The 27,731-nt window shown below is 36.2% G+C and overlaps 1 protein-coding gene across 1 annotated transcript in view; it reads left to right on the top strand.

The window, feature by feature from the left end:
* The first annotated feature begins 1,212 nt into the window (after window positions 1-1,212).
* The window catches only part of DNAH7 (dynein axonemal heavy chain 7), a 102,585-nt gene continuing 76,066 nt past the window's right edge, over window positions 1,213-27,731 (top strand). Inside the window, exons 1-18 of the mRNA XM_030486292.1 lie at window positions 1,213-1,245; window positions 2,008-2,076; window positions 2,546-2,654; window positions 2,767-2,911; window positions 3,229-3,322; window positions 4,558-4,738; window positions 5,552-5,621; window positions 7,603-7,728; window positions 9,306-9,425; window positions 11,302-11,485; window positions 12,945-13,124; window positions 14,448-14,723; window positions 15,654-15,781; window positions 15,962-16,040; window positions 20,449-20,673; window positions 22,078-22,224; window positions 22,834-23,519; window positions 25,353-25,539. Of these exons, the coding sequence (XP_030342152.1) occupies window positions 1,213-1,245; window positions 2,008-2,076; window positions 2,546-2,654; window positions 2,767-2,911; window positions 3,229-3,322; window positions 4,558-4,738; window positions 5,552-5,621; window positions 7,603-7,728; window positions 9,306-9,425; window positions 11,302-11,485; window positions 12,945-13,124; window positions 14,448-14,723; window positions 15,654-15,781; window positions 15,962-16,040; window positions 20,449-20,673; window positions 22,078-22,224; window positions 22,834-23,519; window positions 25,353-25,539 (3,039 nt within the window). The remainder of the gene's footprint in view (window positions 1,246-2,007; window positions 2,077-2,545; window positions 2,655-2,766; window positions 2,912-3,228; window positions 3,323-4,557; window positions 4,739-5,551; window positions 5,622-7,602; window positions 7,729-9,305; window positions 9,426-11,301; window positions 11,486-12,944; window positions 13,125-14,447; window positions 14,724-15,653; window positions 15,782-15,961; window positions 16,041-20,448; window positions 20,674-22,077; window positions 22,225-22,833; window positions 23,520-25,352; window positions 25,540-27,731) is intronic.

The following is a 27,731-nucleotide window of genomic DNA, read 5'->3' as shown; positions in this document are numbered from 1 at the left end:
AGGCAACGCGCTCAAGTTGCCAGGAGGGAGGAACTGAGTAGACATAAGGGTGACGTTCTTCACAGTGACATGATTAAACAGGGGAGAAGGTTGCCCAGAGCAGCAGTGGCTTTAGAGAACTTCAGATCTTGACCAGACAAGGCCCTGTGCAATCTGACCTAACTTTTTCTAGTTAGAACTGCTTTGAGGAGGAGACCGGGTAATCAGAGGCCCTTTTCAGCCTAATTTTGCCTATCATTCTGTCATAGCATGTTCGTATAGAGCTGTGTCCAAACCAATCCAAACTGTCCATAGGCTACACTGCATTCTTTAGGCTTCTTGGCTCGATAAGTAGCTTTATGGGGGCAGTGTGGATGCACTGTGAGGAGATGCATTCCTGCTAGTATTAGAAGAGACTGGTAGCTGTTACATGGTTTGTGGTAAGAATCTTTTTATAGCTGAATATGTTAGACTACAGAGAAATAAATGGCTTTTTCAGTAGAGTTACAAGTGCTCCACTTACCAGACAAAAGCAGGCTTGTCATGTAAATCTTTCTGTACTGGTTATAATACTGCTTTTCCCTTATTTGTGCTGAAGTAAGTTCCTCATCTGTGTCACTGCAGACTGTGAGACTGGTATAGGCATTAGAGTTTTGAGGTGTGAAAAATCTTGCATGTGGGCCATGCCTAGCTGGAAGATAGACTGGCCAGAGCATTAAATAATGGACTGAAAGAGATTTGTGGTTACTGTGGCAAAGTCTTCGCTCACTTTTCCTGTGTTTGCCAAAGAGCTAGGTTAAAAATATTAAAATTGGCCTGCTTGGTGTTTAGTGCACTTCAATTCACCAGGCATTTTGATCTCTGTTCAAAGGGATGTGTTTAATCTTGGAGTAAAGGGGAATACGGATCTATTGTTCAGTAAAAATAGCGCTGTTGATTTTGAAACAAGATACTTAAACCATTTTGTTGTATGACTCAGCTAGCGATAGTCTAGTTATTTGTCCCCATTGCCTTCAGGGGAAGAACACCCTAGAACTGGAATGAGTTTGCTAACAACTGATAATGTATGTCTGTAGATATTTTATCACTGAAGGAGGTTATCTTTGGAGTCTGGTTTGATTTTTGGCTCACTTGGGAATTGCCAGAGTTTATCCTTGACTGCAGAATTCATGTGAATAGTTAAGTGCCTAAAATTTGCATGAGTTCTATTCCACAGCAACTGCATTGCAAATGATGGCCAACCCAAGCTGTTTAAGGGTAGCTCAGGTACGTCTACACAAACTTTCTGTGCTTTGTGTCTTTCCTCCATTACAGCCTTTGCATAAGACACAAAGCAGAATGGCTGTAGCATAGGCATGCAATATTGCTGCAAGTACAGCTGTATGGAAAGACATGGTGTGGGCAGTGGCAGAGGTGGAGGTGTTGGTGTAAACCAGAGGAGAAATAGCGTAGCCCAAGGCAGTTATTTTTACCACTAGATTGTCTTGTTTGTTTATAGGAAGGTGCTGTTCCTTGCCAAAATGTGCTAGCCAGAGTCCTGGGCATGGTCAGGGAGTGCTTTTGGACAGCAAGCTTTGATGTCTGATGCTGAGGGATCAGCAGTGTGGAAAAGCAGAAAACACTGGATACTCTTAAATGAAAGTTTATAGATTAGGAAAAAAAACGCCATTTTACATTTTAAAAATGGTGACTGAAGAAAGGGAATAAGAAAATTGTTTATTATTTAATGGTATCTTGTAATGTTTTAACGTGTATCTTGGCAGAAAGGTAGCATATATGCCTCCCAGCCTAAAATTAATTTGTCAGAGCTCTGATTTTTCAAAGTCATTTGACAAAGTTCAATTCTACATGGAAACACTCTAGCAAGAATGGGGAAGTGATATGAAATTGTATGTGTAAAAGTTGTTATGTAAGAGGTAAAAATGGAATTGGAGCTAGTTTACAATTTTAACTAGTCACGAAAGTCTGACGTTAGTGGTAATTTAAATTTCTGGTTGTGATTTTCCTTTTTTTGTTTTCCCTCCCAAGCCCAGTCCAAGTGCCAAAAGGAAGTCGACAAAGAAAACAGAGAACTTAGTACTACCACAGTTGCCTCAGGTAGTTTTGTTGGCTTTCTTTTGTAAGCTTTCGTTTCAAATCTCTGTCACAGCATGGTTTTGTGGAGACCATAGTTCTCATTCAAATATGTGCTGAGTTGTATGTTCTCTATCTCTGCACTATGTATTTTTATTATACCTGTATGTGGAACGTCGTTGGTATTTCAATACTTGGAAAACATTGAAAGTGCAGTATTTGTCCAAATTTGAAAATATTTAAGTAAGGCGTATAACTAGAAAGTTTACAAATATCATGTATAAATTTAACATGCTTATCTCTAATAGTCTGGATATTTAGAATTTGAGGGCAACATATTAGTAGTACTTTATTGTACAATTTTTATGCTAGCTTATTCCTTCTATGTGTTAGGCTACAGTATCTTTGATTTGCTATATTTAAGAAGTCTTGAAGTGTGTGTTAGTAGCACCTACAACAAGTGTAAAACTAAAATGTAAAATATTTATTCCAGATAAGGTCTAAACCACTGTGGCAGCAGACTTGTCCTTCATTCCGTCTGAGCAAAGAACAGAAAGACGATGAGTCAGATGAGTTTACTGTAAAAAATGAATGTTTATCTGGTAAGGTTAATATATTTAGTACTAATAAAGAAAACCTCTCGGAAATATAAATGTATGTGTGGTGTATTTGAACCTTTTTTTAAACTTAATTTCAAAATGTGTTTTCTGCAAGAATATTTGGAGGTGAGATCCAAGAGACAGAAGATACAGCATTCTACAGGTAATAAAGGAGGTGCTGGACCATCAACTTCTAAACCACAGAGCACCAGCCATCTGAAAAAACAACGTTTCAGAAGTGCTCTTGTTGACTTTATATTGTGAGTTTCCTTATCTTTGAATAACATGTTTTTCCTTATTGATAAATGAACCAAAAAGTATGTATGTGAGCATGAACTATATCACCAATTTTAAAAGCTGTGCCTTAGCAGGTAAAATACAAACTTGGTCACATGCTGCAGCGTTCTTTTTGAATCGGAATGTCATATGCTCATTGTCAAGTTTTGTCAGTTCCCTTTTTTTGTTCTGTTTGTTCACAACTGGCATGCAGGATGATTAGATGTTACTTAAACCAGTAAAATGTATCTGAAGAATGTGATGTGTACTCTTTATTTTATTGGGGATTTTTTTGTCTCAGGCACCAAGACCTTCCTGAAGAACAGCTTCTGCCTCCTGATGGAAGCCAGCCTTCAGAAGCAGATTCTTCTGCACCAATAGAGAAAGATATTTTGGTAGCTAAAGACTGTTTTCTAGAGTATTAAATGAAATGCAGTGCCAGTCACTTTATGTAAATTTTGACAAGATGATTGACATAATGAGAGATGACTGACAGTGATGTATTTTTCCACTATTAGTTTCACACCATATGTCATTTATAATGTTACTGTTGAGAATGGAGCATTAGGAACGTATGCATGAATCAAAGAATTGCAGAATGGAATAACAACTGGAGGATGACCAATGTCAGGAAGTAATAAATGAATCTTTTCTACATTTGCTGAAGGCGAGAATAACTTGCAAGGGGAGGGTGCACTGCTTTGACCAGTTGAGCAATTCTCTTTGAGTTATCTTCATCTAAAGGCTGGGATATTCTTCATTCTCATTCTGGTTTAAGATACCTTGTATGACACAATTGTATACACAATTTTGTAATTTATGTACAAAGATAGATCTATTTAAGATGGATTAAGTTCATTTTGGCATAAATGGATTGAAATAGGTTAATGTGTTACTTCCTGACATTGGTAAGCTTCCAGTAAATAGTCCATTCTGCATTTCTTTGAATTTGAGCTGGTACATTTCTTCATCTGTGTTTCCTTTAGTGCTCTGGGGTTTTTTGTTAATCACATTTCACATGCCTGTTTAAATGCTGGCATACAAGCAGATGTACTTATTTGTGTTATACATTCATATTCTGAACAATGAGCAGTATGTTGCGTATCCAAACAAAACTCACCAGAATGTATGGCTTGCTTTTTGAATATATGGACCAGCCGCAGAGCTAATGGATAATAATGGCAACACTGGAATTATGAGATAGATGACTACATATTGGAAATTTTAATTAAGGAAAAGGTTGGTACTGGGACAGTGCAAAGGAGAGGCATCTCACCAAACCTGTAGAATTGTAAAAGCAAAACCAAAACAAAAGCCATATTTCTATGAGTTATGTCCATTCTTCAATGAAATTTTTGTTATTTAGCTCTTATCAGAGAAATGGAATGAAGCTTATGCCACTATACCCTGTTTTTCTATCTTGGCAGCTTTTTATCATTATTCTACCCACTACCGTTTGACAGGCTGATGAAAGTATTGAGATCAGATTTAATGATGTAATTTAACACATAAAGTATTACTAATTACATTTATTTTTACTAAATAAGCCCATCTATCTAGTTAAATCTGTAGTAGCAATGACTGTCTAATACTGGACTTACTTGATGCATCTTACCCTTTTATCCTGCAGAAATACTACTATTACATTCGCCATGGAATTGATACAGCAAATGTGGCCCCAGTGGATCAGGCATGGATAGACCACATCTTAGCTTTAATTCCAGAACATCTGAAAGTACTCAGTGGAAGTATACGTTCACTGACTGATGAAATAAAAGAAGACTATCTTCTGAGTGTAAAAAAGGCTATAGGTAGATTTCCAGAAGTTTGCTTGCATTTTCTCCTAAGCTGCTAATACTAAAAAGTGTTCATTGAGTGTTGTTTGCTGCTGAGAGCTGCCATTGTGGAATTGTTATATGAAAGTGCTCTCCTGGATGTTAGAGGCACATTTTAATAAAAAGAATACTCAGGTTTTCTTATCTTTGTTATAACCAAAGATAATAATAGTCATTATTATTGATCTGTCAGTAGTTTTTAAAAGCATTATGTTATAAACAATGCTTTTCTTAAATCCCTTTTCATGTATATTTAGGTAAAACCATTCATCTCAATGAGTTGTGTATTTGGTTGAGACATTAAGGTGCTGGAGCATGTCCAAAGAAGAGCAATCAAGCTGGTGAAGGGTTTAGAGACCAAGTCCTATGAGAAGAAGCTGAGGGAACTGGGGTTGTTTAGCCTGGAGAAAAGGAGGCTCAAGGGAAACCTTACTGTTCCCTGCAACTACCTGAAAGGAGGCTGTAGCGAGGTGGCTATCAGTATCTTCACCCAAAAGGTGAATTTCTTCACTGAAAGGGTTATCGGCCATTGGAACAGGCTGCCCAGGGAAGTGGTGGAGTCCCCATGCCTGAAGGTATTTAGAAGATGTGGCACTTGGAGATACTGTGAAGTGGTGGACTTGGCAATGCTAGGTTAATGGTTGGACACTATGATCTTAAGGGACTTTTCCAGCCTGATTGATTCTATGATTCTATTTATTTGCTAAGCTTATTTTGGTTTTTCTTCTCCCTCCCTTTTCTCTTTCTTTCTTTCTTTTTTTTTTTTTTTTTTTAAATACTTTTTTTCAGTTGACTTTGTTTTAAGAGACACCAGGGAAAAAGATGAAGACAAGAAAGATGATCTTCCTCATCGTGCAGAGTAAGAAAATCTCTTTATTCAAAAACACTAACTACAGAACAGGGGGTAGAATAGCATGTATAAGGAACACTCTTAATAGTAGTCAGTGTCAGCTGTAAATAAGACTTAGTTATTCATTGTGTAAATTCAAATAATATCGTTATACAGCATCTTTGGAAAAATTCTGTCTTTTCACTTGAAAGATCATTTGGAGTTAGTTTTGTTTAGCAGTACTTAACTGGTAAAAAGTCTAACAATTAACTCCGTGGCATTGACATAGGCAACCAAATGCTTAGGTTTCAACTGTTGTAATCAATGGAAGAATGTCACGTTCTGCACAGATTTCACTGAAGCTCTGTCTTGCTTACAGATTGTGACAGTTTGGCTCAATATATATACAGATTTAAGAATGTAATAAATACAGGCTGACTTGTTCCTCAGAACAATTCAGCAATATGAAGTGTAAACAGTGATAGATGCTGGGTTTTCCAGTATGTAGCAACTTCCAGTTTGGGGTAGTGGAGTATCTTGGTTCCCTTTACTTAAAAAGTCTGCAGTCTACTGCAATCAAGTGTAGTGCTACTCCCAGGATCATACATCTGTCCAGCGTGAATCAGCCTACCAAGAATCAACTTTCCTAGAACATACTTTAATTCTTCCTGAGGTGTGAAGGTGAAGAGCTACCTCTTTCAAAGGTGTAGCCAAAAAATGGTGCAATATGTTTGCCTTTTAGAGGAATCAAATCTTACAAATGGTGCAGAAACAAAACATTTCCACCAGTACTAACCAGGTTCTGTATTGGGGGTAGCATTACTGAGTAGTTTTATTATAAATAATTTCTGGCCTGTGGTTTGAGGTAGATGCTTTTAGATATCAAATGGTAGGCATTAGATTATAACAAAAGGGGTGGCTGTGACAGATGTTACTTAAGCAATTTGCATCTTAAAAAGAGAAGTAATACATGATTAACTTATTTTTGTTGTTGTATCCATCCCTTGGGTAAAAGATACATCTTTTACATCTGATTCTTTGTAGATCTTCCATATCTCCTAGGAACTGTGTAGGACATCACAGTAGTTGGTATTTAAGCTTATGTCTCATGCTTACATGCAAATCCAAACTTACACAATTCTTCTAGCAGGATAATTGTTGGTAACACAGTTTTATTCCATTGATTGTATTTGAAATATGAAACTTTCTTCTGAAGAAATACGTAAGATAGATGTGGAAAAACTTTTTAACTTCCTGTAGCTGCTGTTTGTGTTTGCTATAGAATGCAGATTCACTGAGAAATGAATGCAAGTTTTACATCAGAATTAATTTTTTCTTTAGTAGGAGTTCATTACAGAAATGAGAACAAAAGTGTTACAAATATATGACAGTTCTCAGGAGTGTTTTTGCTTTTCCCTTGCAACCTGAAGATTGTAATGTATAGTACTGAAGTTGCACTACTTGTATTTTAATAGTAAAATCAGACTGTCTGTAGAAGTTGACAGTAATTTTTAAAGCAAATAAAGGCTATGAGTATATAAAAAACTCCACCAAAATAGCTTGGTGTTTTAAAAAATTTGAAAGCAATCTAAGTTTATGAAAAGGCTCTAAACTTATGAGCTTTTGCAGATTTGGTGTTAGGAACATAAACAGAGATACGACTTATTGTAGAAAAATGAATGGACTAAATACATTATATATGTGTAATGATTTTCTTACATGCTAAATATAGGGACCATGAATAGGCTACAGATCTCTTAGGATCCGGCCAATATTTCTTTCATATTATTATTTTTTTTTATACACCGGTCAATATTTGAAGACTTTTTTTTGGTATCTGAATAATGAGCAGAAAACTAGATTTATCTCCTGAATTTTGTGCTTTCTGGGATGCAAAACAATTATATTATTAAACCAAATGTATATATATTTCGGTTCTTAACACATCTACATTCATCTTACTGTATCTTGTTGGTTTTGTGGTTGATTTTTTTTTTTTTTTTTTTTTTAGAATAGCAGTAGTGCCAAAGCCTTGGAACAAGTCTTTCTTGTCAGCATGCAGTTACATGAAAGCAAATTTGCATGCAATAAATCCTGCGATGCTTGCTGTTCTGAACTTATGGGAGACCTCGTTTAAGTGAGTGTTACCTATATCTCTTAGGTTTCAGCTGCTCAATGATTTCTGAATCTGTATAGGGAAATAATGGATGGTGACAACTTCAGATTTCCAGTTTGCCCTATTGAATTTTGTGCTGCCTACAGTATTGCATCTCATCCTGGTTCTGATGGCTTTGTTCAAAAGCCATTGTCCCAGATACACTCCGTGTTATCTCTAACTTTATCCTGTGAATAGTTTCTGTCAACTGTTCCTCAATAGAGGTCAAGTTTCTTATCTGTACTTCCCCAGAAATCACATGGAACACTTTGCCATCTTCATTTCCTTTGGTATCTAGGCAGTTTTAAGCAAGAAGCTACACATGAAAGTTGAAATGAATCATAGAACCATAGAATAGTTAGAGTTGGAAAGGACTTTAAGATCATCTAGTTCCAACCCCCCTGCCGTGGGCAGGGATGCCTCGCTCTAGACCATGTTGCCCAAGGCTCCATCCAACCTGGTCTTGAACACTGCCAGGGATGGACCATTTACCACTTTTTTGGGCAACCTGTTCCAGTACCTCACCACCCTCACAGTAAAGAGCTTCTTCCTTATATCTAACCTGAACTTCCCCTGTTTAAGTTTGAACCCATCACCCCTTGTCCTGTTGCTGCAGTCCCTGATGAAAGGTCCCTCTCCAGCATCCTCGAAGGCCCCTTTCAGATGCTGGAAGGCTGCTATGAGGTCTAGTTTAGCCATTTCATGTTTAATTATCTTTAGAGCTTGGTCTTTCTCAGGTCAGGAATATTCAAAATAGTCTGTCTCCCAAGAGAAGGGTTGCTGTCTTGCCTAGTAGGGCACATACACTTTTTTTCCCCTCTTATCTGGTTAACAAGGGGAAAAAGCATTAAATGGGCTATTATTTTTTGCTTTCCCGAGTAGACCAAACTGCTTGTTTATTTCTTGACTGGTGATACAAAAGAGAATGAACTGATCTGTCCAGGCCAGGAGCCGGAACAAGTTGCAGGGAGTGGGTTGTTGGGTTGGGTTGGTTCTGGTGGCTGGTTGGTTGGTTTGGGAGTGGTTTATTTTTTTGGTTTTGGTTTTTTTTAGTTTGTTTTGGGGTTGTTTTTGTTGGGTTTTTTTTTCTATTTTTGTTGTATGTGCTAAGTAGGAGGCAAAACTTAGCCAATGTCTTTTAAAAATCTAAAACCTGGAAATTATTTGAAGCTAGGTTTAGGTGGTCATTTATTTATTTTTATGTCGTTTCCTGGTGTTTATGAGAAGCCATCCAGTCCAAGAAAGGAATGCTATTTAACATATACATAAATTCTGACTCTGAGAATAGTTATTAATATGCTCAAATGTAATAATTACTACTTCAGTTTAAGACCATGTGTACAGACAGTACTGCAGTGCTTCTGTGTGGTTGTTCCGAAGCAATAAGTGCTAATTTCTGAAATGAACATTATTTTTAAGTGTTTATGATTAAAAATCCTTTAAGCTTTGTGAAATATAAAAAAGGTTTTGTGGAAAAAAAAAAAAAAAAACAAAAAAACCAAACAACAACCAAGTTAGGGTGAATATGCTCCTAAAATATTCATGTTATATTGTTTCAGAAATTTCCGCCTTCTTGATACAAAAATATTTCACGATCAACCAGAAGCTGAAGACCTCTCAGGATTCCAGAATAAAATCATAAAGGAAATTGGAAAATCCAGATTGATTCTATCTAAGAAGTATGATCCAGTGTATCCATATTTTTTAAGTTAGAATTAAAGATTTAACTTTTCCTTCAGCTGTTTCTGAAACTCTGAATTTTCTGGAGGGAGAAGAAATGACCCATTTTAATCATACATATTGAAAAATGAGTTGCAGTGTTGTGAAATTCTTTGAGGCCTTTGAACAAAAGCTGTGTGAATGTTGAGCATGGTATCACAATTTGTGCACTTATTCTAACTTTTGGTGGTTTTGTATTTTGCTCACTTCTTAGAGATTAACAACATACATGTTTCAGTCTGTTATGACAAAAGCTTTTATTTTGTGGACTGATTTGTGCTGGATAAGTGAGAAAATATAATGTTGCTACTATTACTAATTTATGACATTTTAGAATATAAACTGTGATATAACTTATTATATATGATAAGACTTGCCCTATCCCTACTTCACACAAAGGAAGCATCTGATCAAGGGGAAGACTAGCCTAGTATCACTACAATGGCAGTATCTCTGTACAACATATGTTGATGACTTTGGAATTTCAGCTTGTATATTCTCAGTTTTGTAGCTGCATCTGAGAGCAGAGTCATCTCAAAATTGTTGTATTAATGAGATATATTTACTTTAGAGATCATGACTGAGATTTTCTAAAGTAAAGCATTTGGCTATCATAACGTTTGTATTGTCCGAGATGTTTTAAAAGACAAAAGGCAGTTTTCTTGGTACTGCACTCAGTATGCTGCAGTTAAGTTTTCAAATAAAGCATCGAAATTGCTAGGTCTTTTTTAGATGTTTGAGGCGAGACTGTATGCACAGAATCACAGGATCAACTAGGTTGGACTTTTAAGATCATCAAGTCCAACCAGAGTACAAATTTTACTGTTTCAAGTAATGATGGGCTGTGAGGAACCCCAGAAACCCACAGCACGCCTACCAAATCCCATGGTCGCTTCTTAAAAACCTCCCAGATGCTAAAGTCAGGCAATTGCCTTGGGCTCCCAGCCACACATCCAGCAGTGCTGAGCTCTGCCCAGGCCCTGCAAGCACAGACTGCTGGAATTCCATACCCTTTTCTTAGAATCATGGAATGGTTTGGGTTGGAAGGGACCTTAAGGATCATCCAGCCTCAATCCCCCTGCCACAGGCAGGGACACCCTCCACCAGACCAAGCATTGTTTGTATGCATCTGATCTTTCTTGAACCAATAATGCTTGATTCCTGCAGTTATATATTACTGCATTTTTACTATCTCAGGTTTTTATTAAATAAAATAATGGCTGAGACCACTATAGTCTCAAATAAACTGTTTTTCATGCTATTAACCTTGAAGGTTTTTATTTCTGTACCTGCTCATGATTCTGTTACATATTGTCTTTACTGTTTTCAGATGTATTTCTTCCTGACCCTGAAGATGCCTTTCTGCTATTAACTGAAGGCTGTACTCTTCTGTGCTTTCTTCCTATTTCCCAACAATACCAGAGCCAATTTCATTTTGATTGAGGGCAACTGGGCAGAATTCCCTTTGGATTGCTTTTAAATCCTAACAGCTACTGAGGTTGCAAGGCTGCATAATGAACTGTATAACCGTGGCACTTAAGTGTGCTGCCTGCAAAGCCTCTCTTGGCTGAGAAATAGGAGGCTAAAGCAAGACAGCCAACTTGACTATCATGCTATCTTTTATTTTATATATGGTTCCATAATAATAGATAACATTTTCAGAGACATGATTCCTTAGATTTTAAGGATACTACCATATGACCTACTTAAGTTATGTAATTTCCCAAGCATACTGCAGCATCTTTTGACTGCATGTAATCCAAGCAATTAACTTAAAACCACAGGTCTATTAATGCTCATCACTTGAAAAACTTAAAGATATTGTATTCTTTTAAGTTGGCTTCCAGAAGTCCAGAAAATCTTTTACCAGGGAAATAAACGGAAACAAGTACCCAGCGGTGCCAGCACCAGGAAATTAGAGTCTTTCTTCGGTTGTGCTGCCACTTTAATGACTCGTCAACTACAACATTTACTTTTACATTCATTTCAAGACTTTACAGATTTAATTGCTCAACCTGCAGTAAGTAGTCTTCCATATGCATACTAGCAGCATCGTTTATCCATGTACATACAGTTTATTTCCTCTTTATTTTGCTTCTTTTGAAAAACAATAGAAGAGTAAGTATAAACTTTGGTGGCATGTGCTTTCTGGAAAAAGAGGAGCAATATTTTAGGAACGCATTTTTTAGTAAGTAGAGTTAAAATAACTTTTTTTTGGTCATATAAGAAGGGAAATATCAAGATATTTTAAATTTGATATCCTCAAGAACATATTGCAGTCAGTTAGACATACAGTAGAAATTCATTAATATGAAGGCTGTTTGCATCTTGCATGAGTGGTCTCTCTGTAATAGCCATCTGTAAAGAAGTCTTACCCTCTCTGCTACTAGTAGGTGTCTACTACATGCTTTGGCAATGTAGTTCTTGGGGAAAAGTAAGAAAAAGAAGTTTCTCTTTTGCACGCACATAATGTCTATAGTAGAGGTAAATATTTCTTGTTGATATTTGATGTCTTGGAGTGCAACTGGATCTTTGTTCAGCTTTCTGTTAATGCAGCCTTGCCGTCAAATATCCACAGAACTCTGGCTCCAAATAATATTGATGAAACAATATGCAGAAAATGTAAGTGAGGACCTATGTTGTGGAAGCAGAGTATTTACTTTTTTATTCCTAGTCCCTTGTAGTTGCTTTTCATACTTCTGAGATAAGTGAGCTTTGCTGTGTACAGTACTATTTTCTGCTATTATTAGTAATAAGTACAAATTTTGTAACCTTATCCTTCCTAATGATGATCCTATGCTACCTAGCAGTGATAAAATGTTTCCTCATGTTTCTTAATTTTTTTGTGTAGTTAGAATATGTTAGCAGATATGGGAAAGTTAAGCGATGTCTGATTTAGATTAAAGATACAATAGAAAATCAAGTCATGCCACCAAGGACAAAAGCATATACAAATTTTCATACTGGAATACATGGGAATCCATACTGCAAATATAACCTTCATAATACTCAGTTTTGTGGATTTTGTAGCAAATATAATTGGATGTAACACTTCTTTATTAGTAGATTCATAGTGACTGCACCAAATGATGAATACAGGTACTGCTGTACATGTAATAATTTTATATATTGCTACCTTTGTGAGGGCTACTGCTGTAAGGCTACTATGCCTCAGTCTATGCAAACCAATTTATAAAAGTTGTTGGCTGGCATATAGGGGATGCCTCTTGTGCCTACTAAAAATAATGTTGTATTTCATCTTAATGAACATAAGGTTATGTGAATTACATCAGAGACATATTTCCTGCTTGCACGAGTATTTTTGTTACAATTATAGCATGTCATTTGCAAGTAAAATCCTGGCAATTTAAAATGCATATGCTGGAGTAATTCTTAATGATCCTTTGACTTTTCCTGCAGGAGTTAGGTTAACTAATAATTTTCTTTCTTTCTTTTCATTTTGTTTGTGTGTGTGTTAGAAATCGTTCCAAGCCTACAAACAGCCAGGTTTAATCCTGAAACCAATCCTTCAGAATGACAATATTAAGTTTGAACCTGAGTTTTGTGACTATGAGGATACATTACTGAATGTTTACACTATTATGATTCAAGCTGTCAGTGATATACCAAGAATTGAGACCAAATTATTTTCTAAGTGGGTAAGAAATTACAATACTCATGAGTTTTGTTTTATCATTATATTGTTGCTGCATTTAGTTCCTAGGTATTTTAATGAATAGCCCTATTGTCAGAACTTGCATAGTAATATTACAATATTCTTTCAGGATATTTGGAAAAATTTGAAATAATCTTAATATTATTAATAAAGAGCCTAATGAGTGTTCTCTAAGTAAATAAAACCCAAGAATGCTATTTTCTCCTGTGAGTTATTTTCTGCAGCAGCTGCTACAAATGTACTACAAAGAAAATGGATGCATTTAAATTTTAAACATATTTCTGCAGTATTCTGGAAAATACGTTCTATTTTGGTACTGGAAAGGATGCTGTCTTTTAAATATGGAAACTTTTGAGCAGACTATCCTTAAAAAAATATTAAACTATAATTTTTAAGCTGTTGATGTTTTAGTTGGTTTATGCATTCAGCCAGGTTAAAATGATAATTCAAACAGGAAACAATCCAAGTTAAGTAAAAACATATTGTGAACTAACAATAGTAATAATAATAATTATTATTATCATAAAGTATTTACTTGGTTTAGGATTGTGTATTATTTTCAGTACAGCAATTTTAGTTTTCATGATGGAGAGTGAAAGTAACGCCTTGTGGTGCATCTTAGTTGTTTCCCAGAGAGCTGTGGGAGGTGAACATTTCTTTTTTCCTGAAGGAATATAATTTGGACATTCTGTTGTCCTTTCTGTTTAGCACCAACTTGATTTTTAAGGATACTAACCCTCACTGTTTTTGTTAATATGCTTGAACACATGACCAAGCAGAAACCTGAGTAGTATGCTATGCTTTATAAAAGCACTAACCAATAACCTGTGAAAAGAAAAATGAAGCATCTGAAGCATGTCTAAATGTACAAGAGCAAGGCTCTAGATCTTCTGGAGGTCTGTAGGAACGTGTTTTCCATATTACTAATGTTACAGATTGATCAGTTGATAGCAAAATTGAAGTTGTGCTTGTGATTCAGGAAAAATAAAGTCCATGTAGGTTAAATTTAAAATTGTTGATAGAATTGTTTTGGGTAAGTAAATAAGTGTGAGTTTCTGCAAGAAGCAGCTCCGATTTCTTGCTTGTTGGAGGCAAACATCCATAAGCTGAGATTTAAAAAAAATATGGGAGTAGACTGTAAATAGCTGTATCTACAAAATTAGGCTTGTAGTTGGACTCTAATTAGAAAGGTTTTAAGGTAACAGTTGATTTTTTCTAGCTATGTTTAACTTCCATGACATAAATGAGCTACAGACATAACTGTAATTTGAAAATGTGTTTGTTGGTTTTGTTTTTTTTCCCAAAGCCAAAAGGTGAGTTCTCAACAACTATCTTGAAGCCCATTATCCTAGATGAGATCCTGGATGAACATAAGAAAAGGATCAGAGAAGAAATAATCAAAGAAAGTGCTGCACTTGTGGAACATCTCAAGCTGTATGATAAGTACAACTTCCTGATAAACAAACAAGCTGAACGAGATATTGATCAATTCCTGTCAGGGGAATATACCTTTGAAGAAATGAAAGCGGAAATTATAAAGTACCAGAAACTTGCTAAGGAAATAAAATGTACTTCTGAGAAGGTAAATGATAAAAATAATCAAAAGAGATATGGATATAATTTTAATATTGATTTTGTGCTTAAGAATGTTGTCAAAGGTGCTGATAATTAGCTGAGATGATTAAAGTGAAATAGAATATTTTATTTATTTATTTATTTTAGCATTTCTGGCTTGTATTTGTCATATTACGCAAGAGTTATGTTTGCTAGAAATTGTTTTGGGGCTTCTGAAGACATTCAGAGTATGCTCCTCTTAGATGCGGAAGAGAAGATAAAGTGTGAGTCCAGCCACCTACAAATTCCTTCCCAGCATCTAAGGCAGAGAGAGGCTCTTTAACATGAAACACGCTTTTTTTTGTCCCTGTAATGATATTCTGTGGTAAGAATCCTTTGTACATCTATTCTGAAAAAAGAAGGCTAAAGTGGTTTTCTTTACGTTGTTTCTCTTGTAGCATTCAGTGCAAACCTCGCTTCTGGAGAAACTAGTACCTACAGGCCTGTCATGAGGGAGTCTGTGTGTGAAAGTCAAGCTTACTTGCCCACTAGTCATAGACAGCATTGGATTCAGGGACCCACTGGGAGGCAGAGTCCCTTTTTAATCCTAAGGAGTGTTATATGCCTCTAACAGTAACACAAGATTACCATATTTTAGATGTTTCTCAAACTCTATAATTTCGATAGTAGATGCCCTTCATTTTTGAGGAAGTAGATTTGGTTTTTTTGTCAAGGTCAAAAGCAATAGAGGTAACATTTAGATGAAGTTTAATGTACAAGTACAGAACAGTTATTCGCAACTGTGGCTTTTTCTTTCCCTTCTTCACTTGAAAGTTTTAAAAGTATTTTATGGTTTAACTAAGTTCCTAGGTAAGATCCCTGGCATTCTGCTTATGACAGTGGAGAAAATATGTAAAAGCTATCCAGTGTTCAGATGCCTGATATATTTGTATTGCAGCGCCTCCGTCTAGGATTGTTTGAATTGCATTGTGATGATTTAATAAGTGCTTTGGGAAAGCGAGCAGAAAACATCCGCGAAAAAGTGATTTCCAAAATGCTTGACGATCTTCAAGACATAAATATGAGGTAACTCTCAAGCGGAAAATGTGTATTGAAATGTATTTAATTTTGTTTACGCCTTTGAATCTTTTTAATCTTCAAAGGATGTGTTGATCTTGTTTCTGTTGTTATAAATGTATGTGATTGGTCCAAGGATGATTCAAGCAAAACACACGTACCAAACTGGTTTTTTAATGTATTTTTCAGACTATGTGATGGGTATGAGAAAATATCAGAAAAAGCCCTTTCTCTTCCGGCTAACACACAGGAGCTGATGCAGCTTAAGGTACTCTTCTTTTTTTCATGAGTCCAAGATAGAAGTAGCTACCAATACTATTGCTCTGGCCTTAAGCAGTAAGATATGCAGGTTACCCCCTTTACAGGTATGATTCTGGCCTTGTTAAAGTCACTCTTGTGTTGTATCTGTATTGCAAAACAGAAAAGGACAGGTCTTTGGCCATGAGACTAAATGTCATAGCCTGGCCCTTATACATACATTTAAACTCTGCTTTGCTCACCAAAACATCATGGCTGCAACCAGACTGCTGATTTGGAATAGTTCACTGTCTGTGCTGTCACTTACCCTATACAGTGGTATTATTGGCAAGAATGCCAGTTAGCATGGACCAAAGCCCTGCAGGGCAGCTGTCTCCAAAGTAGGGGGGTGTGCAGCTCAGGGGTGCACAAGATGATCCATTGAAGTACATGACATAATAGCATTTATTTTTTATCTAAAAAAAAGGTGAGAAAGAAATTAAGCTTTGGCAATATTTAATGTGTAATCTGTATATCAGAGGGTCCTGTGTCACATATGTATGTGAAGTTTCCTGAGGAAAGAGTGGGTGTTCCACAATGCAGAGGGATTCACAGTGGCACCCTCACTTCTTCACTTGCTTTCAGTGTATTACTATATACTGCAGTTTGTGTGCCCAGTTAAATAGATTTGTGGATTATGTTATCTAGTTTTAATTAACCTAACTCTCACAAAATGGGCAACTGGCTTAAAAAGATCATCATAGAATCATAGAATGGTTTGGGTTGGAAGGGACCTCAAAGATCATCTAGTTACAACCCCTCTGCCGTGGGCAGGGATACCTCCTACTAGACCAGGTTGTTCAAAGCCCCATCCAGCCTGGCCTTGAACTTCCAGGGATGGGGCATCCACGATGTCTCTGGGCAACCTGTTCCAGTGCCTCACCACCCTCACAGTAAAGTGCCCTCAAAGAAACTAGATAATTTTTGATTGAAGATGATACTAATAATATGAGCACAAGTCATCAAGAAAATAGCAGAGCTGATGCTTCTACCCCTACTACGAGCTCTGCGTTGTCCACATTACAAAGTAAAAATAATGGTTCTAGTCACATTTGACTAGTTGGCAAAAATCCCCAAAACAAATCAGAATTATCAGTAAAAGTATTTGAAGTATGAGTTTACATCCAGTGTTGTTAACAATGAACTTTGCCTGAAATGTCTATTGTGCTTGAGATATTAGTTAATTATAGTATGAAACCATCACGCTCAACAACACATGTAAAAACTAAGCATCTGGCTCATAAAAAGAAACCTCTACAGTTTTTAAGTGATGTTTCAAGTCATGCAATACTTAATCGAGTACCCTACAAAATGTAATGATCCATGCTAGAAGACTCAGAAGTCTCTTCTTACTCAATGGTGAAAGAAAAAGCCACATACCATTGGGGAAACACTTGTTCTTCCTGCTATCTGAGTGGCTGAAATAATACATGAGAAACAATATGGTGACAAACTGAAATGCATTTCTGTTTGAAGGCACATGGAAAACATTGCTGAAGATTTGTAGAAACAAGTATTAGAACAAATTATGCAGTGTGGGAGATTTGCTGTACAGCTGGATGAAAGCACAGATGTTTATTATATCTCTGTTTATGGTATTTGCTAGATTCCGTTTCAGTAATGACGTACATGAAGAACTACCTTTTTCTGAGCTACTTAAAGATGAATTATGTGTTTTTCTTTTACAAAAATACAAGTATTCCTAATTCTGCTGACCTACTGACAAGTGGCTGTCAGTAACATGTTACCTCGCAGATGTTTCTGGTAAAAAAATGACACTTAATCTGTCCTTCAAGGTACAGGTGACATCTTTCAGAATGAGTGAGAAATTAACTGCTTTTCAAAAGAAAATCCTGCTTTGGAGGGAGAATTTTGAAAATGGATGTTTGGAAATGTTTCCATTGTTAGGTGATTTTGTTGCTGAAAACTGTGCCACTCCTCCACTCCCCATATCCGTACACTTTAAAAGCTTGGAAACAGAATTTTCTGAGCTGTTTTAGTCTTACAAAATGTTTCAGTGGGTTTTGAATGCATTTGTTAAAAATGCAGCACCTTCCAGTTAGTTTGCAAGAACAACTGAGTGACATCAGGGAAGATGGATATTTACTAGATTAATTTCAACAAAAACCTTTGCATAAGTGGTGGATGGGAATCATGATTTACTAAGTGCAGCCAATGATGCAATTCTTCCATTTGGATCTATGTATCTTTGAGGGTTTGGGGTTTTTTTGGCTATGACAGCCATTAAAACGCATTGAAATAAACTGAACTTAGAACAAGATCTTTGAATCTCTGAATCTCGAAGTATTAGGTAAAGCACATTTGATCATATTGCTTTCACTAGATATATTATTAATAGTGAAAGCAACAAGATTTCTGTAAAACTAATAAAAATATTCAACATTTTTATTTCATCTCCATTTAATCCTTTTTTAATTTCTATTGTGCATGCTTTTTTGTGTATACAGTATGTTAGTACAGTAAAAACTAAGCATCTGACTCATGAAGAGAAACCTCTACAATTTTTCAGTGATGTTTCAAGTGATGCTTGCTGAAAACATGTATGTGTTTATATATGTATCGTATACCATATATATATATGTTGCTTTCCTGATAGAACGTGTCAGCTTTTTACCATCCTGTAGTATGTGTGTATAATTTATAAATAAATTGGGGGTGCATGCTGAAAAATTCCTTGCTAGTAAGGATGTGTGATCAAGAACACTGGAGACCACTGCTGTAGGGCAGCATGCTAGCAAGCAGTGTGGCTGGCTGGAATAGTGATTGAGCTTGTTAGTAATATACATATTTAGTTAGTAATATAGATATCACCTGGAAGTTTTTTCCACTCATTTTTCAGGAAGCAATGTGTTTGTAAATGATGGCTTGGAATAAGTGCATGGTTGTATTTCTATCCCCATCTAGCTATTGTAACCAGCTACCAAGTAATTTCTGTAGTGCGGGCGATATGCCAATAGAATTAAAACTAAGACTGCATGTTTTTCAGGCTTCTGAACAGATAGCGTAGTAACACAGTGAATATCCCTTAGTTCTCCTAAATTAAATTCAAGTAATCAAATTAGATGTGGAAGACTCTGAATATTCATTCTCAATATCCTAAACTAATCAAAGAGTTGAAACCTGAGATGCAGAGAACTTTAGGGTGTATTTAATTCTTCATGAGGAAACTTTAAAAAGCACTTATTGGCAAGTAACATGAAGTAATTTTGCCTTTACATCCTTTGTTAAATGATGATTTAAAATTTAGCAGATGTAGGGTTTGCAGTTTGGTAACTGTAAAATCCCATCTCACTCACAAGTACTACTTTTATAATCAAAACCCTGCTGTTTCTTTGATGTATTCAAACTCCAGTTCTGCAAAGCATTTATATTCACACTTGAAAGGTAATGTGTCTTAGTCTCTTGCTGTTCAGCAATGTTCTGATATATGTGCCCACTATTAAATGTGTGGAATGTAGATATGTGCTTAAAATAAATTGGGTGTCTGAGTGGTTGGATGAATTTGGGTCTGAGTGATTTGAACTTTCGATAAAAGTTTAACATGGAGTATAACTGAAGTAATTTTTTCAAGTAAAAAGTAAAATCTTTAGAAGTTGAACTATGTGCTATCTGAGAACATGGCACTATGCTATAATTTTGTGTTGGAGAATAAACAAATTGCATGTAACCATGGATAGTATATAATAATTGTACCAGTGTGAAAGCCCTTCTAATAGTTTTTCCATGTGATTGCTGAAAGGGTTTATCAGTCTTTGGGGATTCTTTTAATAGCCAAATATTCTCTAGATCTATAGCAATGAGTATGTGTATCAACGCAATTTACTACCAACTCTTGAGGACTGAAAGAACAGTGTAAAATTTATTTTAATTATACTGAGCAGTACAGTGGCTGTCTATATTCCTTACATTCTTACTGTCAGGGAAGACCTAAATCTACATGGAGCCATGCAGTGCTTCCCTTTCTGAAGTTGTGTCCTCCTTTTCTCTTGTAGTTATTATACTAATTTTTTGTCAGTAACAAAATGCTTTCTTTCCCAAACCTGCAACACTTAGAACAAGCTATCTGGATTGGCTTCCATTACTCCAAACCTTTGTGCCTGCAGTTTCACCCATTCTTTGAAGTTTTATTCAATAAAATAGCTAGTTGGGCCGTTGTATTAAAAATCTATATGCTTTAAAAATGGCTAATACCACCCTGTTCCAAATGAACACCTTTTCAGGTCACATTTTTTTATTTAACTTTATTTAATTTTCTTTGTAAAAAATTAGCTTTTAATGTTTAATTATTAACTACTTCAGGCATTATTTTGGCATTAAATTATATAAAAAAGTCTTGATTTTTAATTTGTGTTTCCCAGGACACTGTAAAGAACATAGAAACATGTGACGTAATCGAATTGGAGCAGAAATTAGCAGATGCTGTAAAATATATTGTTTTCCTGATAGAACGCATCAGCTTTTCACCAGCAGACATTCGACTGAACAGTAGTGTTTTTCAGTGGCGTGATCGAATGCCAGGTATCTTTGAAGACCACAGAAAGATAATTGAAGAAAAAACTATGCAATTTCAAGAAGAGCTTAAGGTTTGTAATGACAATATTTAAAAAATCCTTGACCTACTATTTTTGGATGGCATATAGGACATGACATAATGGGTTGAATAACCACTTTTATTTTCCCATATATTTTTAAAAGAAGTTTGAAGTAGATGTGTTTGTATTATTCTTGGTACTAATTTCTGCGTGCCTGCCACTCATTTCTTTCTCACATATCCATGAATACTGCAAGACAAGCCACATCTCACATTTTGTACTCTGGAAGCTCTTCGGTGACAGAACTTCCAGCAATGTTGATGAAAGTTGTCTGTATATGAAATAGTAAAATTCAGATACATCCTTTAAAGACACATACATGGCTTGATTTAAGCCCATAAGCAGTGCCTTTAAAGTCAATGGCAGTATATGAAATTTCTGTGATAGCTCAGAAAACTCCCAAACAAATCCTGCATTTATTTGTAAGTGTGATTTTGCTGTTAAGATAATGTCAAATAAGGTAGTTTTGTAACATAAGTGCATCTTGATCCAGATCTGGTTTAAATGTTCTTATTTTTTGATCTGTTACACTTTACCTGCATTTTATCTCTCTTAGAATTTTTCATCCTATTTACTAGCCTCCTACAGTACAGTTTCTTATATTATCTGGGTGATGGGGTCTCTCCACAAGGATTGCTAATTACCAGGCTGCTGATTCATTACAATTACTGCCTGTAGAGCTGTCTGCTTTGGTTTTATTGTGCTCCTTAGTCTCCTCATCATTTTGTCTTAGATCACACATATTTTAAGATATTGAGCTTCTCTGTTTATGCAGTACATTTAAAGAAGTAGCTGGTAAGTGTTACTGTATAAATAAATGTGCAGCATAGACTCTTATCTTGAAACACATTATTGCTTTGTATGGTTTGATGCTTTGTATGGTATGATGTTTCAGGCACTGATCACTACTGATACTCAATGTGAAGTATGTGTTGTGGAGTTGTATGTACGAGGAAAAAGCTGTCCTTGAACTGTATGGTTTTAAGACAAGAAACCCCTCTGCCTTGTCAAAGTGTTTGGCTTTGTCTGTAATTTGATTCATCCTATTATTCTGTTTTAATTTGAGATATACTAGGAATTTGAATTCAACTTTCTATTATTGGTCTGCTGACTACATCTACCCCAAAAAGTAGAAGTTTTTATGGCCAACTATATCCTGCGACATAGAACCCTCTGTCAGCCCAATAAATCACTGTGGGTAACAGTAGGATCCAGGGCAAATTCTGTAATTTGGGTGGAATAGCTACTTGTGCAAATATGTTGGATGTCTTGGATATTTTACAAGTATAAAGTGTCCTACTGTAGCAAATCAGAATAGTTATTCCTTTTTTTTTTTTACAGAAATTTATTGTGATTTTTTAAAAATGAGTATGTGTTTGCTTGATGTTTAATTAGATGCACTGTCAGCAATTTGCTGAGGAACTGGAAGGCTACGCTAAGCAGGTTGAAGAATTTAGCACATTTGGAGATGTTCAGGAACTTGACAAGTATTTGAAGAAAGCTCAAGCATTAAATGCGAAATTGGATGTTGCTGGTGACAAGGTACATGTTATAGTCTAATCTAGTCCAATAGTATAAATTGTAAATCTTAATATTTGTGTTATCAGAATCATCAGTTTGCTTAGTAATGCAGTTACTGAGATGTGGCAAAATAATTCTTAATTCAGTTATGAAACATTTTTACATGCTTTATGATTTAAACTGCAAATTTACTGAGCACAGTAATTTGTTACTGTGTAGTCTTGTGTTAATGTGGCAGCACTTTGCACAATAAGAGTGGATTAAGTTTACATGGGTTTATGTAGAAATTATAATTTTATGTTCTTGGAAGTGCAATTCCTGATGCTCAGTATTACCTGCCATCTGTTAAAGCCTTTGTGGTAATGCAAATTATAGAGGAATAGCCAGGTACCATTTTTAATCTCTAAGCATATTCCTCTATTTGACTAGCATGAACGCTGAGCTGTTACTGTTAGTTTCCTTTAACTGCAGTCAGTGGCAGCAGTTATAGTTACTGGTTTAGTAACTCAAAACTTAATTTGAAGCTTGTTGAAGACACCAGTAAACCTCCCTAATCCCTCCCTAATCCCCTAAACCTAAACCTGATATCCAGACAGCTTTGTATTTCAGCCCTCATTTGTGTTTCAACAGATGGATCAGTTTAATTCAGAAGAAGAGTCCTTCGGATGGCCAGTATCTCAGTTCCCTCAGCATAGAAGCATCCGGAATACTCTTGCTCCATATCTTCGTCTCTATGATATGGCTGTTGAATTCAACAAAAAACATGAAGACTGGACAGAGGGACCATTTGCAGAAGTGGATGCAGACAAAGTAGAAGTAGATGTAGGAAGCTACTGGCAGGGACTGTATAAACTAGAAAAATCCTTCCAAAATTTTCCAAATGCATTAGCAATAACAAGACAGGTTAGATCAAAAGTAGAGGAATTCAAACACCACATTCCTCTAATCCAGGTGATTTGTAATCCTGGTTTGCAAGAAAGGCACTGGGAAGAGATGTCAAAAATTGTTGGTTTACCACTGTCTCCTTCTGAAGACTCAAATCTCTTGTCATATATTGACATGAATCTTGAACCATTCCTGGAAAAGTTTGAGACCATCAGTGAAACAGCCAGCAAAGAGCATTCACTTGAGAAAGCTTTAGTGAAAATGATTTCTGAATGGGATGAAATCGAGTTTGGTCTCCATATCTATCGAGACACAGGAAGCTATATTTTGTCATCTGTGGATGATATTCAGATGTTGCTGGATGATCACATTGTCAAAACTCAGACTATGAGAGGCTCTCCATTCGTTAAGCCTTATGAAACGAGAATAAGGTATTTTTTTGTTTTTCTAATAGAAAGTCACCAAGTAATGTTACCAAATAAATCTTTTCTGCTTCATCTGTAGGGACTTCAGATGCTTTTGTTTATTCCCTTAAGCAGCGGATTAATCTCATTTTAAAAGGCTAAAGCTTTTGTCAGCTACATGCCATTTAATCTCATAAAGCTGATTTTTAATTTAAAGTAACAATATGGGGAGTGCTGGTGCATTGGAGAGGTTACTAAACATTTTGAACATGCTCTTGTTCTTAATGTACCAGATGCATCATACCGTTATCTCTGTTTTACCAGATGAAACATATCTGAGGTATAGAGGGAAAGGTTGTAGACTAAGAGAATATAGTCTAAACTTTCTACCTAAATTATAAAACTGCTCAATCTTTTAGCTCTTCGTTAAAAATATTAGGTCTTATGTAAGGAGATAAAGAAAATGAAAACAAGACAGGGATGTGATGAAAAATTTTGTTTCCTAATACAGAAAATTAAATTCTAAAACAGCATTGCATGTTAAAATTTCTGTACTTCCATCTTTGAGCATAGATTTTAGTCTGGTTTTCTCTCTTTCATCTAAAGTTTGGCTATAATTATCTAGTTACATAGGTACCTCCAAACTCCTATTAACCTGCAGAAATGCTATTTCAGATTTTAGCACATATTAATAAATATGAATATATATGTACATATACATACAGGTACTTTCCAAAAGCATTATTAAATGAATGCAAAGCATTAATTCTCTAGTTACTACTGTATTGTAGTGTAAGACTTTCTTCCTTATTAGTGTAAAATGGTAGGTTTTGCCTGTGAAAAAAGAGGAAGCACACCATGGTAATTTCATCAAGAGTTGTTTGATGACTGACAGCATTTGTAATAATGCAAGTCATTACTATTAATTCAGACTTTGAGATCTAGGCAATAACAGATTGGTTGCTTTTCTCGATAACCCAACAAAGCAGGTAGAATTCTGAGTTGCTGCCAGAGATTATTCCAAATTCTTCATCTTCATTATGGTGTATTTTTGGTGTAAGTTACCTTTTGGAAAGCTGCATTTTTGCTACCTCTTGGTAACAGCAAAATCACCAGAGGTGATTACTATGGACTTCTTATGCAGGAAATCAGGCTAGGTGAATATGATTTCTGCTGATGTCTTAAAACATACCTGTTGCACTTGCTGAATATGCAAATTTCCAAAAAGATTATAGCAGTCTGTTGCTGTGGTTTAACGCCAGCTAGCAACTAATTATCATGCAACAACTTGCTCACTTCCCCCTGCTCCTCAATGGGGTGGGGAGAAGAATCAGAAAAAAGGTAAAACCTGTGAGTTAAGAACAGTTTAATAATTAAAATAAGGTATAATATACTGCTAATAATACTAATAATGAAAAGGGAAATACAGAGAGAGAGAAACCAAAACCCAAATAACAACAAACAACAGTGATGCACAATACAAATTGCTCGCCACCCGCTGACCGATACCCAGCCCGACCCCAGCAGTGGTCTGGGCTTCTGGATAACTCCCCCAGTTTATATACTGGGCATGATGTGCTGTGGTATGGAATACCCCTTTGGCCAGTTTGGGTCAGGTGTCCTGTCTCTGCTTCCTCCTGGCCCCTCCTCACTGGCAGAGCAAGTCCTTGATCAAGTAAGTGCTACTGAGCAACAACTAAAACATTGGTGTGTTATCAGCACTGTTCTCAGACTAAAGCCAAAACAAACACTGCACCAGCTACCAGGAAGAAAATTAAGTATCCCAGCTGAAAGCAGGACAGCTGGAAATGTTTTACAGGAAGTATCAATTAATACATTTGAACTAATGCTATTTTATAGAGAATGGGAAGCAAAGCTGTTACTGGTACAGGATATCCTGGATGAATGGCTGAAGGTACAGGCTACCTGGCTTTATTTGGAGCCAATTTTCAGTTCTCCTGACATCATGGCTCAGATGCCTGAAGAAAGTAGACGATTCACTACTGTGGTTAAGACATGGAAGGAAGTGATGAAATCAGTTTTAGAGGTAAGTACTGCTGTCCTAAGAATATAGAATGAATTTTTAGTATGTTTTGGTAACACAGTAATCTGCTTTCTGTTTCATATTACCCCCCTTTCTTAGGTTCTTTAAAAAATGATTTTGCAGAACTGTTTCACATAGAACCATAGGAACATTGATTGGGAGGGGCCACCACTTTTAGTCTGACTTGTTTCTAAAAGCAGAACTTTTGCCAACACTACATCAGGTCAGCCAAAGCATTGTGTAGCCAAATTTCAAAAATCTTCAAGGACAGACATTTCTTGGCATTACCTTCAGAGAATTCAGTGCTGCAGTACCTTCCCAGTGAATATTTTTTTCCTAACGTCCAAGCTGAACCTCCCAAGCAAAGATTTGTACCTATTGCCCCTTGCTGCATTGCTGAGAAGTTGGCTCTTCGCTTTCCACTTAGAATCATAGAATGGTTTGGGTTAGAAAGGACCTTAAGATCATCTAGTTCCAACCCCCCTGCCATAGGCAGGGACGCTTCACCCTAGGCCGTGTCGCCCAACCTGGCCTTGAACACTGCCAGGGATGGCACATTTATCACTTCTTTGGGCAACCTGTTCACCAAGATGAACAAGTCCAGCTCTCCCAATGTCTTCACATACGGTGCATGGTCCTGCACCTGAGAAGGAATAACCCCATGCACCAGTACAGATAAGGGCTGACCTGCTGGGAAGTAGCTCTGTGGAGAGTGAACAAGTTGTCCGTGAGTCAGCGGTGTGCCCTTGTGGCCAAGAAGGTCAATGGTATCCTGGACTGCATTGGGAAGAGCATTGCAGCAGGTTGAGAGGGGTGATCTTCCCTCTACTCTGCCCTGGTGAGGCCACATCTGGAGCACTGTGTCCAGTACTGATTGTTCGTTTTGAAAAATGCTGTTTATTTGCATATTGAATGGTAGAGATTCCTCTGTAACTTTAAACTGCTTAGATATTTAACTTACTTCAAAAGTACTATTCTGATTTACTGTAAATCTGTACGTAAGGCAATTGTCAGACACTATCAGTGCACATGCCTGGCAGTTCAAAATGTTACTGTCTTGCCAGTCTGCTGCTTTGACACTTTCCAGAAGTTAGCACAGTTATTAGGATCAATTCATGAGATTATATGAATGTTCTTTGTTTCAGTAGTTAGGCTTATATTTCTGGATATTGTGTGCTGAATGATCTCTTTTGATAAGATCTTCTAATTCATATATTCAGTGCTAATCAAATATAAAGTATTTTTTGAATGTGATACGTGTTATCACTGCAGAAAAAAGATAAATCTCTTTTTTGTACAGGAGAGTACAAATGGCAGAATAGAACTTTAAGAATCTCAAGTTGATTTTGGCTGAACAAGCAGGCACTGTTTTCCAGAAGATGGCAGTCTGTTTCCACAAATGTAGTGTTTAATTTCATGGCTTAAAAGAATGCTCTTCCTCAGTCTATATGAATGGTCTTTCTTAAAGCATATAGCTAATTTGAGTCTGTCTGTGCTTTTTTGCATTGTATTATGAAATTGCTGTGTATTATAAAATTACTCTATTTGCTTAGCTTTTCATCACAAATTTGAATAATCATACTTTATTCCTTAATTTTAAATATCTACTTTAAGCAGTGCATGTTAATGAGGGTTAAGTTACTTAGTGATTCCCATACATTTAAAAATATCTGGGATACTGAAGCTTTTCTGTCTTTGTTGGGAAGAAAGAAAGAACAAAATAGAGGCTGCAAATTGTGATATGTGAAAAATTGTATTTGGAAACTAGAGTTAGTGATGGTCTTTTAATAGGGTGCTCAAACGACTTTTATACACTTGATTTATACTATTTTCCTGATAGTTTTTTTTCCCTAATTGACACTGAGAGTATCACAGACAAAGTTACACTGATGTTTCATAAGACTGAGAATGATGGCTTTACCTTTTTTTAATTCATTCTTTAGCAGAACTGTAAATAGGAAATCTATGTTGAAGCATAAATTATTTTTTTGCCTGACTTTTTCTCATATGAAAGAGAAAACAAGCACGAAGACTCCCATTTATAAAACTGGCAACACAGCTTTGATGTGCTTTACCAGTTGCACTTAGTTCTATTTGCTGATGATAAATACACTAAGAAAGGGAACAAAACCTCCTTCTGTTGACAACATGTAGTTACGCAGTTGCTTGTGCATAAAAAAACTTTTAGAAAACCA

This window comes from Strigops habroptila, chromosome 5 (assembly GCF_004027225.2).
Source record: "Strigops habroptila isolate Jane chromosome 5, bStrHab1.2.pri, whole genome shotgun sequence".
NCBI classification, from domain to species: domain Eukaryota; kingdom Metazoa; phylum Chordata; class Aves; order Psittaciformes; family Psittacidae; genus Strigops; species Strigops habroptila.
Note: the sequence above shows the minus strand (reverse complement) of the source record. Positions and strands in the feature narration are given on the sequence as shown.